At 39.5% G+C, this 14869-nt stretch overlaps 1 protein-coding gene across 1 annotated transcript in view; it reads right to left on the bottom strand.

Annotated features, from left to right (window-relative positions):
* Positions 1-752: 752 nt before the first annotated feature.
* The window catches only part of PAK1 (p21 (RAC1) activated kinase 1), an 86573-nt gene continuing 72456 nt past the window's right edge, over positions 753-14869 (bottom strand). The window contains exons 11-15 of the mRNA XM_060102954.1: positions 14321-14438; positions 10633-10732; positions 9396-9592; positions 6481-6618; positions 753-2065 (exon numbers count right to left, since the gene is read on the bottom strand). Of these exons, the coding sequence (XP_059958937.1) occupies positions 1979-2065; positions 6481-6618; positions 9396-9592; positions 10633-10732; positions 14321-14438 (640 nt within the window). The 3' untranslated portion in view covers positions 753-1978. The remainder of the gene's footprint in view (positions 2066-6480; positions 6619-9395; positions 9593-10632; positions 10733-14320; positions 14439-14869) is intronic.

The raw sequence follows: 14869 nt of genomic DNA, 5'->3' as shown, positions 1-14869 counted from the left end.
TAATCTAAAAGCCATAACTACATAGCATTATAAGAGTTGTTGGTTCACTCAGTCCTCGCTGGAGTTACCTCCTTCACTTGGAGGTGGGGATGGGGAGTGTGATGGTTAATTCTGTCAACTTGTCTGGGCCATGGGAAGCCCATTATCTGGTTAAATGTTATTTCTGGGTGTGTCTTTGAGGGTGTATCCAGAAGAGTTTAGCATTTGAATTGATGGACCGGAATAAAGCAGATGGCCCTGCCCAATGTGGGCATCATCCAATTAGCTGATGGCCTGAATAGAAAAAGGGAGAGGAAGGCTGCTCTCTGCCTGACTATACAACTGGGACATTGATCTTCTCCTACTCTCAGTGCTTCTGGTTTTCAGGCATCAGACTTGGACTAGAATCTACACCACAGCTCTCTGGCTGTCTGGCCTTCAGACTACACCACTGGCTTTCATGGGTCTCCAACTTGCAGATGCAGATCATGGGACTTCTCACCCTCCACAACTGCCTAAGCCAATACCTTATAATATACAAACATTTTTGGCCCATTTCTCTTAATTAAATTATATTTTAAAGTGTTAAGAATAAAGAATACACATTGAAGTATATAGTGGTAAAGGGGCAGCTTATCTGCAACTTAATCTCAAATGATTCTGGAAGAAAAAAAATTTTTTTTTCTTAACTTTCAATATATCAAAATAAAAAATTAGAAAAGAAAGGAAGGGGAAAAGGAAGGAAAGAAACAAAGAAAGGCATACTCAAGTAGAATATTTTCATCTCCTTTTATTGAAGGAAATAAAACTTGCGCTGCAGAGGCAGTGGTACCTCAGAGCATGACAAGGTAGCCACTGGGGCTGACATGACAAGCCATAATGCTGGCCAGGGGTCCTACCATAATGGGAGGACCAAAACCACAAAGATAGCAGGAGGTAGCAAACATCCCCAACACCCAGTGCAGGCATTTCCATTTGCAGAGAGCTTGGCCATGCATTGTAAAAACAGGGTCCCCTCACAGCTGGCAGACTATCATCTCAGGCCAACAAATCCATCCAAAACTAACATGTAGTCTCAGATTTGGAGATCGTTCCCTTTGACCCAAAGATTCAGGCCATCAGAAGATCTGAGTTAATCTTTTAGCTCCTTATTGCTGATGGAAAAAGAGGCTGAGTTCTTGAAACATCACATAGGTATAGCTGGACAGGTGCTGATGCCCAGCCTTGTTCTAAAAGCAGCTAAATCTTTTTTCCTGACTTTTCACACTGCTCTCACCCAGCATGTGCCCTAGGAAACCTCTCAATGTTCTAAACAAGGACAGAATGAAGGCAGCAGCCTAGGGGGATTTAGGGAGTCAAAAGCTGCTACATAGCCAAGACCATTTCACAAGAAATAGCGTGGGGAACACTATTGGGTCAAGATCCTCCCAAACAGCTGCTAGAAGCATATACAAAGAAAAATGTGGTAGCTCTCCCTCCCACATCAGGATCAGCTGTGCCAAAGTCATGGTCCAGAAAAAAGAGCCATTTCATGTCCCTGGAAGAATATCAACCTCCATGGCATTCTTCAAGCTATTCCAATTTTCAAGTACAATAGCGTGTTTGGGCAGTTTTGAAATAGAAAAGCAAGCACTAAAGAAAAATATCAACCAACTGCAAATTGATAATGTTATAAAGCCAAAAATTTACACAGTCAAGAACTGATTGGTGGGGGAAGGATCCTGCTATGTAGAAATAGGAGTCCAAGGGTTTATTCATATAAGCCCTTGATCATAAACCACCCTCACATCCACAGATTGGGAGCAAATTCCTTATTTTAAATGGCCATCATCCGATTAGTCAACTGCAGTTCTCTTCAATGCTGGACACATGGTTTTCAAGGATCAAAGTCTTGAGAGCACTAGATCAGGAAAGGGGAGGAGCAAGACAAGGAAGAGCATCCGAAATGAGCATTTATTTCACAGAAGGCTTGGCACAATGAGGCTGGGGTGACGTGGTTTTAGTGATTGTTCTTGGTTGCCTCCTTTGCTGCAGCAATCAGTGGAGTGAGGCTGGAGAGGGGCTTGGCAATCTTCAGGAACTGATGCTAAAGAGGAGAAAAAGAACAAAAGACACATGACAATTTCCCATTCTTCCTCAGCAACCATTACAAGATGTTAAGGGCATCCATGTTTGCACAAGGTGCTGCCTGGAGAGCTTCAGATCATCATCCCCAAATTGAAGGACATCTTTAAAAGACAACATGTCATTTTGGAGAACTGTTTGGCAGTATCTACCTATAGCTAAACACATGTCTATCCTATATCCCAGCAATTCCACTTCTAGATATATTTCCAAGAGAAATGAGCTTGTGAATCCACCAGAAGACACACACAAAAATGCTCATAGCAGCTTTACTTATGACAATCATAAATGAAAAGAACCCAAATGTCCAAGATAATGGAAGAATGAATAATATTATATTTATATAATACTACACAAAAATTACAGAGCAATAGAAAATAAATAATTGATACACTAACAACAGGACGAATCCCACAGACATTATGTTGCATGAAAGAAGCCAGACACAAGAGAGTTCATATCGTATGATTCCATTTTATATTAGGTAAGACCAAACTATGGTGATAATCAGAATAATAATCAGCTCAGAGGGAAGGTTATTAATTGATCATGACCCAATGGTACATTGCAATACTGCATTTCAGGAGCATTGATCTAGGAATTTGTTGTTCTATCCTTGAATCTAGTAAGGCTAATTAACCCAGGAAGGACTTCAATGGCTTGGTTCTTTCCCAAACCACTTTCACTGGGCTGTAATTTGGGTCACACCCACAACTATTAAAGAAGACCATTTTGGAGAAAACACCATATGAAACCTATTTTTATGTTTTCAGGAAAAAACATTATGGAAAACGATTCTTTATGTGACTCAGAGCCTCTTAACTAAAAATGACTTTTCTTATATTTACTAGTGAAAAAGCTTTGTGTCTTGAGGATGCAGGATGTTTCTTCCATTTGATAAGAAACATAGGAACTAACATATTTCCTTTTCTGTCCTCGCTACCAGGAAACTAAGAACCAAATCTGATGTTTAAACAAAACTATTTAACTCAAATGATTAGCATATTTGATTCTTCTGCCATCCTCAGAAGTCTCTTTTATTAATCATATTGTATATGTATACACACACATATAGACATATTTACACATATTCTTTGCTGGAAGTGCTTCAACTTCTTTTTGGACAGAGATAGGATATAAAGAGGTACTGAGAACAAGAAGTTACTATTACTACAAAAGGAATAAAAGATCTTGGCTAAATCATGAAGATATGAATTCAAACATAAAACCCTATGTATTTCTGTCCATATATGTGTTTTCACAGGAGACAAAGATGTGAAGCTTTCATGATTTAAGACTCTGAAAGTCATGGTTTTGAATATTTACAATGTACAATAACAAATTAAAGAATCACTGTTCTTAGATCACATGTTTATACAACTCCCCTCCCAGCTGAGAAAGCAGCATGATCCAACACCCAACTGGGAAGCCTCAATTTCCTTCTCTGTGGAATGAACAAAGCAGATGAGATAAGCCCTAAGGTCTTTCAAGTTTTAACACTCTGAGCCAAGCAGTGGCCAAGAGCATACACACTTGAGAGCCAAACAGACATAGGCTGAAATCCTGGATCCACTGATTATCAGCTACATAATCATGGAAAAGTTACTAAACACTTGAAACCTCAGTTTCCTCACCTGTAGAAATGGGAAAATAAGCCTCTATTAACTCACAAGGTTATTAAAAAGAATAGATGAAAAAAATACATAAAGTGCTTAGTGCCTAGAATGTGGCAAAAATTCAACATAATGTATTTATTAGTAGTTATATTATTATATCAGGAAGGAAACTCTAGAAGGCATTCATCTTTCAATAACTATATTTTAATACCTAATTAACAATATCATCTTGAGGCTTAGAATAGTATTTGCACATTTCCCAAAGCTTAGGGTTTCCAGAACAAAACTCATATAAAAGGCAAAGGATCCTATATTATACTGCCTGTTATAAGGGGGTTTTATTACCAAAGGATGCTAGAAACGAATGGGTTACACTTGGCAGAACTCAGATCTCATATCTAATAGACCAGTGCTCTGTAGTCAGTTACTCTGATTACAAAGAGGTGCTAAATATATTCCAGAGGGTAACATTTCAATGAAGGCTTAAGCAATCCCATTTAATTCAAGAAGTATTTTCTGAATACCTATATTTTATTGAAGTATAGCTGATGTACAATGTTATATAAGTTACAGATGTACAATATAGTGATTCACAATTTTTTAAAACATCTTTATTGGAGTATAATTGCTTTACAATGGTGTGTTAATTTCTGCTGTATAACAAAATGAATCAGCTATACATATACATAATATCCCCTCCCTCTTGTGTCTGCCTCCCACCCTCCCTGTCCCACCCCTCTAGGTGGACACTAAGCACCAAGCTGATCTCCCTGTGCTATGTGGCTGCTTCCCACTAGCTATCTATTTTACGTTTGGTAGTGTATATATGTCAGTGCTACTCTCTCACTTCGTCCCAGCTTACCCTTCCCCCTCCCCGTGTCCTCAAGTCCATTCTCTATGTCTGCATCTTTATTCCTGTCCTGCCCCTAGGTTCTTCAGAACCATTTTTTTCTTAGATTCCGTATATATGTGTTAGCATACGGTATTTGTTTTTCTCTGGCTTACTTCACTTAGCATAGGATCCTCCAAGTCCATCCATCTTGTTATAAATGGCAAGATTTCATTCTTTTTATGGTTGAGTAGTATTCCACTGTATGGAATATTCTTTATCCATTCATCTGTTGATGGACACTTAGGTTGCTTCCATATCTTGGCAGTTGTAAATAATGCTGCTATGAATATTGGGCTGCATGTATCTTTTCAAATTAGTGCTTTTGTTTCTTTCATATATATACCCAGGAGTGGAACCACTGGGTCATATGGTAGTTCTATTTTGGGTTTTTTGAGAAACCTCCATACTGTTTTCCATATTGGCTGCACCAATTTACATTCCCACCAAGAAGGTAGGAGGGTTCCCTTTTCTCCATACCCTCTCCAGCATTTATTATTTGTGTTCTTTTTGAGGATGGCCATTCTGACAGATATGAGGTGACATCTCATTGTGGTTTTGATTTGCATTTCCCTGATGCTTAGCAATGTTGAGCATCTTTTCATGTGCCTGTTGACCATCTGCATTTCCTCTTTGGAGAAATGTCTATTCAGGTCTTCTGCCCATTTTTTAACTGGGTTGTTTGGGTTTTTTTTTTTTGCTGAGTTGTATGAGCTGTTTATATAGTTTGGATATTAACCCTTTATCAGTCATATCATTTGCAAATGTTCTCTCCCACTGAACACCTATTTTGAGTCAGGTCTCAGGTATAAGAGGAGACAAGAGATTAATAAAATAGAAGTTATAATCTAGTAAGAAAGACAGAATTGTTCATAACGTTAATGTGGTATAGTATGGTAGGTCCTGCCCTGCCCAGACCAGTTGCTCTTAGTCCTCATAATACAAAAGTAACTGACTATGAAAGCCTACAAATTAATCATTGTCATTAAGTTGCATGTGATACTTATTAAATCACCAGTTGGCACTGTAGTAAAATAACACTAGTAATGAGAAATTGTACCCGAGACATAAATGTTAAATACAAATAATGTGGTCAGCTAAAAGCAGTTTTTACAACCATATGAAATAATTATGCTGTAATTTCATGATTAAGCTGGTGGAGTATAAAAGGCTTGGTAAACCCCCAGCTCCAGGTTCCCCACAGCCTGGCAGGATCTTACTCCAAACAAGCAGACTATATGGGACTTCCCTGGCAGTCCAGTGGTTAAGACTCTGCACTTCCACTGCAGGGGGCGTGGGTTCAATCCCTGGTCAGGGAACTAAGATCCTGCGTGCTGCAGCCAAAAAAATTATAAATAAACAAACAAACAAGCAGACTATCATCCCCACCATCTGAGAGGGTTTCCAAGCTGGGAACTATCCTCTAAACTAATGCCCTCTGATATCCTTTACTGAAAATCTATCTTTTGAGCTTATCCCAGTAAAATATAACTTGTATAAGATTTGAACAGCAAAGAGTTTCTTCTCATTAAGACTCACTCAAACTCTGCCAGACTAATTCAGGCAGAACAAAACAGGCACCAAAGGAAGATACAAGCAAAGCTCAACAGGAGCTCAGAAAGTAACTCTAAAAGATACAGCCTAGGAGAATGTACAGAGTTTTAATAGGCTGAAGAAGAGCCTAAGGGAATAACATGAGCAAAGGCCCAAGGATAAAGATGAGGGAACTCGGAATACAAATTGAGCATGGGATGTGCTAGGAGAGAAGCTTAGTTCTATAACAGCCAGTACCTCACAGACAAAAATGAAGCAAAAAAAGCCTTGGTTTAGTGATTTCTCGAATTAGGTGCTTCCCTGCATAGGGACAGTTACCTGCAACAGCTCTTTAGCTGAACCTCTCTTCTCCACATCCATTTCAAGACAGCGGTTCAGAAAGTCTCGGAAGATAGCTGACAGCTTCTCTGGGTTCTGAAGCTCTGGGGTCCCATTGGTGGCGATGAGGTACAAGGCCTGGCAATACAAACAGAGAATTGCCTTGGGCTCCAACTGAGGTTCTCTCTTGGTCCCCAGACAGGCCCTCTAGAAATATGGTCAGCTGCTTTCTGCCTTCAGAACACAAAGAGGCAGCTTTGGTATACTGGAAAGAATATGAGTTAAGGGTCAGGTTTAACATTTAAAGGCCATGTAACCAGGTGCAAGCCAGTGAACTTCCAACTTCTTCATCTGTAAAACAGGGATGATAATAGTGCCTACCTCACATGTCTGAAAAATAAAACAAGATAGTATATTAAAAGCACTTTGTAAGCTTATGAAGTGTGTTACTGACCCAAGGGTTTATTATTATCCTTGATTATAGATCTAAATGGTTTATTATTCATTTAGCCTGATGATTTAAACACCTGCCCATTTGCTGAAGGAAATTATTCCTGGTGCCATCACTTCAGTCATCTAAAAACTGATCTCTTCTAGCAGGACAGAAATATATATAAAGGAAGCGTTCTGTAAAGGAGCAACCTGTTTCACTGTTGCCATCCTGGTCCCCTAACATGAAGCATCTCCTGGGAAAGGTAAAGAAAAACACAGTCAAACTAAACCTTTCAAAGCACTCAGCACTTTAATTCATAAAGTGTTTACACAAATACTGTCTCATTTAATGACCACAATAACTCTGGGTAAAAGGCAGGGCAAGAATTATCATCCCCATTTCACAGATAAAGCCCAGAAACATAAAGAGATATGCCTGGAATCATGCTGTTTACACAAGTTCATGTCCTCTGACTCTACTCCCAGTCTTATTTCTGTCACGCCCTACTGATATCATTTTCAAGGCCACTCTAAGATGGAAGAAGATGAGTGGCATGTGGATCCACAGGGCAAAACTAGGGGCCGAGGGTAGAAACTACGAAGGTAGTTTTAGTTTGGTACACTAAAGCCTTTTCAATAATCAGAGCTATCCAACTAAGATTAGATGACCGCCTATCAGTGACAATGCACAGGGAATTCCTGCACTGAATGGGAGGTTGGAATAAACAACAAAATGAAAGCAATAAAAATAACTCTCACATTTGCCCATGATCAAAATTACCAACCTACTTGCATCTGTATTCACATACCCGGCTTTCCCTCTCCTATTACAACGGATAAATTGTGCATATTCTAATCTAATGCTCTTTACTTCAGTACTTGATCGAACCCCACTCATCTACTTAAGGACATCACTCCTACAGATGTCACTTCTCTCTTGTACATGACCATTTTCCTCTCCACTAGATCAGTCCCATCTGCACAAAAACATGCTATAATAATATCTTAAAAAAAAAAAAAGGGACTTCCCTGGTGGCACAGTGGTTAAGAATCCATCTGCCAATGCAGGGTAGACGGGTTTGAGCCCTGGTCTGGGAAGATCCCACATGCTGCGGAGCAACTAAGCCCATGCGCCACAACTACTGAGCCTGCACTCTAGAGCCCGCGAGCCACAACTACTGAGACTGCATGCCACAACTACTGAAGCCTGTGCACCTAGAGCCTGTGCTCCGCAACAAGTGAAGCCCCCGCAATGAGAAGCCCACGCACCACAACAAAGAGTAGCCCCCGCTCATTGCAACTACGGAAAGCCCGCGTGCAGCAATGAAGACACAACACAGCCATAAATAAACAAACAAACAAACAAACCCTTCCTTGACTCCACTTTAAGATATTGCGCCACTGTTACCTTAACAAAACTCCTTACCTTAAAGCAAAACTCCTTTAAAAGAAAACAACAATGAAAAGTAAAAACTAACTGCTTACACATGCCATCTCAACTCTGCCCACTCTGGTGAATTTACTCTAATTAGGCTTTCATTCCTATCACTCCAGTGAAACTGATTGTCAAAGTCATCAATAACCTTCACACTGGCAAATCTAATGATCATTTCTTAGCATTATCTTAAATGCAACCTATCAGTCAAGTTTAACACAGTGATTCATCCTCCTTCTCGAAACACTTTGTCCTCTTGGCCTCCAGGACACTTCTCTCAGCTCTCCTACCTGGAAGGCTACTCATTGGCCACTTTGCTAGCTCCTCTAACCTGTAAACATGACAGTATCCCAGGTCTCAGTACTCTCCCCTCACTCCCTAGGTGAGTGATCTCATTTTCAACTAGCTCTGATTTTTAAATAAACCAACTATATAATACCCACTAATAAATTTATATTTAGAGTACTGACCTCTCACCCTTGAACTCTGAACTCTTATGCGCAATTCTACTCAGTATTTCCACTTGGATGTTTAATAAACATTTCAAATTAACACAGAACCTTGTCCACTCTGTTCACTCACTTCAGGGACACTGGCCTCCTTGGTTTTCCCTAGGATGTATCAAGCACGTTCTCAAAACAAGTTCTTTATATACTTGACACCTGGAAAACTCTTACGTCAGATTAATCTCATGGCTCACTACTTTATTTTCTTCAGATTTCTCCTCAAATAACTTATAAGAGAAGACTTCATTCTCTACCTAGAATAAAGTAGCACACTTCTCCCTCCTTCCCCCCTTACTCTCTTAAGCCACTTACTCTGCTTTTTTTCACAGCTCTTTTCTTGTTACTATATATTAATTTATTATCAGTAGAACAGTTTCTTGCCCATGATAAGGACTCAAATAATCATTGAATAAATGAATGAATGACTGCTAATATACCTTTTCTTTAAGCATTTATACTTTAAATTCAACAGTGCCTAGTTTTATCCAGAAAAGAGAAATCCAACAGCCCAAATATCTTGACATGGGCCTAGTAACACTCACTCTCAGAGGATTTTCATTAAGGTATGGGGGCTCCCCTTCAATCATTTCGATGGCCATGATGCCCAGGGACCAAATGTCAACCTTAGGCCCATAGGCCTTCCGTGTCACAACCTCTGGTGCCATCCAGTACGGTGTTCCCACCATAGTGCTCCGTTTGCTCTGCTCTGGGGTGATCTGGGCACAGAATCCAAAATCAGCTAGAAAAAGAAAAGACAAGACAGAAAGGATTTATATGTAGGGTATTCCTTCTGTAAATATTGACTATGTGCCTACCCCTAGGTATCAAGCTCTGCCTGCATCCTAGCCACTGCATCCCTTGTCTCTCCAAAGCTAGAATCACTTAACTGCCACCTTCAGCTCTTAGCCTGTCTCCTGTTCAACCTCGAAGGAGGAACATAACAAATATCATCTCTGGCTTCCTTACCCCTCCTCAAACCAGAAGCACTAGGCATTAAAGTCCAAGCCACCCCCATTGACCTTGATTACTTGCCCCAGTACTGCTTTCTTCTTGAAAATCATTCCCATACACCGGTATCTGGTAACTAGGTCCTTGCTTTATTTCCTGGGCATGAGTCCTGGACTTAAACCCTAATCACCTACAACTAGGCATGGACCTGCTTTAATAAGTTCCTCACCCTGTGCCCCAGGACACAGACTGCTAACAGTCCTCCCATAAGCAGCCCATCCATCTGTGACACAACCTGTTTGTCTGGACTATTGGTCCTTACACATTTGAACAAAATGTTCTGCCTGCAGTTCATTCCCATTATACTGCAATTATATGTTTATTTAATTATGAGGCCTTCAATAAGAAGGACTATGTCTTCTTACTCATTTTTTCATTCCCAGAGGGCCCAGCATACAACAGACATTTAATAAAAGTTTGCTGAATGAATGACTGAATGAAAGAAGTTACACTAAACTCTTTCTTCTAATTATGTGTTTTGTGCTTCCCATACTAGATTGAGAACTACTTAAATACAGGCAAAAGTATCCTCAGCGCCCATCATGGGTCCTAGCACATAGTGGGCATTCAGTAAATTTTTTTGGCTGAATGTATAAATGAGTGGAAAAAAAAAAAGAAATGTCATCCTATATAGTGCTGAGTAATATAAAGTGCCCGCATACCCAAGGAAATACAGATTCTCTGGTGAGTCTTGTAGCTACTCTTATATGATTATCATCCCAGAGGAGACAGGGTCCCACAGGGAAGAGAAGTATTACAACTCTTACTCACTTAGCTTGACAGAGCCATCCATTCCCAACAGGATGTTGTCACTCTTGATGTCTCTATGAATAACTTGGCTCGAATGCAGAAACTCCAAAGCCTGCAGGCACTATTGAAGTGGTGTGGGCAGAGGGAGAAAGAAAGGACATATAACATGAAGATTTACAGAAAATCGCTAATCCAACCTGTTCATTTGATGATAACAAAAGTGAGGCCCCACTGAGTAAAAGGACTTACTCCAAATAAGTGGAAGAGGCAGGTCTGGAACCTAGTCTCCTATCTCCTAGCTAAGCATTCTTTTAACATTCCGTGCTGCCTTATATCGTTCTTATAATATACTTGACCATACCGTATTATAACATAGCTTATAATAGTTTTCTTTAACTACAGGAGTTCCTCCAAAGTATTTTAGAGTTGTTTACAGAACATCAGCACCTTGACAAAGAACCCGAGGCAGCAAAAAATAAATAAATACTGAGGAAGAATGGAAAGGATTTCGTAATGAAAAAACTGGAAGAAAGTGACAAATAAGAGTTACATCTGGGAAACTAGACAACAGAAATGATATTAGAAGCAGTGAACTTAGGAGGATAATCTTATTTTGGTGAGGAGATAAATTTGTACTGTTTGGGGTATGCTGGTTTTTATATTCCTATAAACATTTGCAGACTAACGTCTGGTAGGCCACTGCAGATGTGAATCTTGAATTCTGTAGAGAGGCTGGACTTGAAATAAATGTTTACAAGTCATTTGTGAAGAGGTGATTTTTTTTTTTAAGTAATGGTAATGGTTGGAACTGGCAAATGCTATATGAGATAGAGGAGAAAGAAAAGAACCTTGGAAAACACCCAGACTTAGCAAGAAAAATAAGTAACATAGAGACTGAATGGAACAATGAAAATGCATGGTTCTGACCAACAATATTATTCTAGACAAATCTCTTACTCCCTCTGGGCTACTGGCTATCCCCCATCTGTAAAATGTGGGGATCAGAAAAGATACTCTCAGAGTTACTACTAAATATACTAGTTTAAGTTCATAACCGAAAGCTAAAATTTTAGGGGCTTCCACTGATTAAAAAACACTAAAAATGAAAAACGAATTAGAAGATACTATTTAAATATTCTCAACTTAATACTTCACTTTCTAAGAACACATCAATGGTTAAATTAAAAACAAACAAATATCCAGAAGCGGCTTTTCCCTGGAAAAGTATGACTTGCTTTCCTAAGGAGGCTAGAGACGTTGGCCTCTGGATGTAAAAAATTACGAACAGGGACTTCCCCGGTGGCACAGTGGTTAAGAATCCGCCTGCCAATGCAGGGGACATGGGTTCAATCCCTCCTCCAGGAAGATCCCAGATGCCACGGAGCAACCACGGCTGTGCGCCACAACTACTGAGCCTGTGCTCTAGAGCCCGCGAGCCACAACTAATGAAGCCCACGCACCTAGAGCCCATGCTCCACAACAAGAGAAGCCACCGCAATGAGAAGCCCATGAACCACAACGAAGAGTAGCCCCCGCTCGCCGCAACTACAGAAAGTTCGTGTGCAGCAACGAAGACCCAACACAGCCAAAACTTAATTAATTACTTAATTAATTTAAAAAAATTATAAACAAAAAGGATGATTTCAAGAAATTGGAACCCTCATGCACTGCTGATGAGAATATAAAATGGTACAGCCACTGTGGAAAACGTTTTGGCCAGTCCTTAAAATATTAAACATAGAGTTGTTGTATGACCAGAATTTCCACTCCTAGGCATATACCCAAGAGAAATGAAAACATACATCCAACCAACAACTTGTACGTGAATGTTCACAGCATCATCCATAACAGCCAAAAAGTGGAAATTACCCAAATGTCCATCAATTGATGGAAAGATAAGTAAATAGAATCTTATTTGCTAGTAAAAGGACATATGCTATAACACGGATGAACCTTCAAAACATTATGCTAAGCAAAAGAAGCCAGTCAGATGCACATATTATATGATTCCATTTACATGAAATGCCTGGGACAAGCAAATATATAGAGATAGAAAATAGATTAGTGGTTGCATAGGGCTGGGAGGGCTGGGAAAGAGGGTGTGGGGCGTGACTGCTAATAGATATGGAGTTTCTTTTTAGGGTGTCGAAAATGTTCTAAAATTGATTATGGTGATGGCTGTATAACTCAATATACTAAAACCCATTAAGTTATACACTTTAAATGGGTGAATAATATCTCAATAAAGGTATTTTTAGAAAGGGGAACTATCTCCATGAGAACTTAAGGATAATAGTAATGCCACCTATTTAGGTAACATTTAAATGTTTCTCCAAATGCTTTTTGATCCATATGGTACCCCTAAGGCATATACAGTGTGAATGTTGCAATTTCTAAGATAAATCACTTGAGGCTTATTGATTTCCCCAAGCATGTATCTCAACACCAGTGAAAGTCAGTCCTTGGGGTGACTGAAAAACATCTTAGATATTACAATGGTTGTGGTTTTCCAAAGGTCCCCAGTATATAAACAGATATACAGTTTATCTATGGTATCAAATTTCATGAAGGGAATGTGATTAGGCAAAAATGTCTTAAAAGGCTCCTGGGTGGGGGAGGGAAGATAATGAAACAAAAGTTGAGAAACACTGCCTTAGCGGACCAGCAAAGAAAAGAAATCAGATCTCCTAAGAATCCCAGGCCTGTGTTAATTCCATTAACCTATGTGTGTATGTGTTCTAGATCCCAGGGTTTTTAATGAAAAGGTGATCATATTTTCTAGGACAGTAATGATTTCACATGACTTTATCCTTCCTAACATTAATATAAAACTACATCGCTATGCCTCCAAATCTTGCATCATCAAAACCCAAGCATACTGATCCCCATAAAACTCTGAACCTAATCTTCTAATCACTTAAACCTTCTACTCTCCCTCATTCCCAAACTTTTCTATTATTAGCCTATCAGAAAGTTCCAGTCTCTTATCAGCAAAGCATCCAATATGCTCAACTTCTTCTAATACTCTCCTCATCTCCTTGCTCTAACGAAAATGTGGCTATCCCCTGAGGACACTGCTTTTCATGGAGGCCTTGCAGAGGTATTTATTTTCCCTTCTTATACAAGCATTTTACAGTCTTGAGACATATAATAGCAATGAGGAGAGAGGAGAATGCCTATTTAAGCTTTGTTTCCTATTTCTTTTGCCTGGAAGTATTTTACCCTAGATTTTTGCTTGGCTTACTCTTTCATACCATTCAGATCTTTACTCAAATCTATGGCAAAACCTTCCCTGACTACTCAGTCTGAAATAGTACCTCCTCTGTCACTGTCTTTTTACTCTTATTTTATTTCCTTCATAGCACATGAATAAAGCAGGAAAGCAGAATAAAAATATCTTTAAAATATATACCCATATAAAAGAGGTAAAGGAAAATAAGTGTTCATAGTTATTTTTAAGAGGTTGAAATTATGCGTGATTATGCATATATATACATATGTGTGTATATATATATATTTTGGAAATTTCTCACTTTCAGAATATAGTAATCTTTAAAAAGAGGTATAAAAAGAGGATGATGGGAGAGAGTACAACTAATTTTTCCCACCTCTACAGTGCCCAGGCTGAGATTCCTTCAGATGCAGAACTTTGAGATATATGGATATGGAGGCCATGTCCTGCTCAAGTCTGGTTGGCCACTAGCCTTACCTCACGGCACACAGCTGCAATCTGGCCTTCATCCATGCAGGTTTCTGTTACCACGTCTGTCAAAGAACCTCCAGCCAAATATTCCATGACAACCCATAGCTCATCTCCCACGAGGTAACTGTAGGAGTAAAGATAAAGGGTGAGAAGGAATAGAGTACACTGGACCATAGCAGTGGCTTTCAAAGGACAGGCATATACCAGAGTGACTCTGCATTTCCCTCAGTTCTGGAAGAGTCTAGGGTTCTTTTTTCTAAAGAAAACCAGAATCTGTGGGACAGAATCACTAACTTGACATCTCTTAAGGATTCGCCTGGGGAAAACGAAGCACACTGTTCTGTGAAGTCCCAAAAGACAGAACTACAATCACTAGGTTGAAGATACAAAATTATTTCATCACAACACAAAGCAGTACTTCTTAAAATTAGGCATGATTCCCACACCTCTCTGCATGAAAGGAGAGAGCATCCAAACATTTGACAAAGATGGGATTTGGAGTCCATCTTACCAATATTAGGGAAAGTCACTAAACCTTCTTTAGAATTCTATTAG

Source organism: Mesoplodon densirostris, chromosome 7 (assembly GCF_025265405.1).
Source record: "Mesoplodon densirostris isolate mMesDen1 chromosome 7, mMesDen1 primary haplotype, whole genome shotgun sequence".
Taxonomy (NCBI): domain Eukaryota; kingdom Metazoa; phylum Chordata; class Mammalia; order Artiodactyla; family Ziphiidae; genus Mesoplodon; species Mesoplodon densirostris.
The sequence above is the reverse complement of the archived record's forward strand: the minus strand, read 5'-3'. Positions and strand labels throughout refer to the sequence as shown.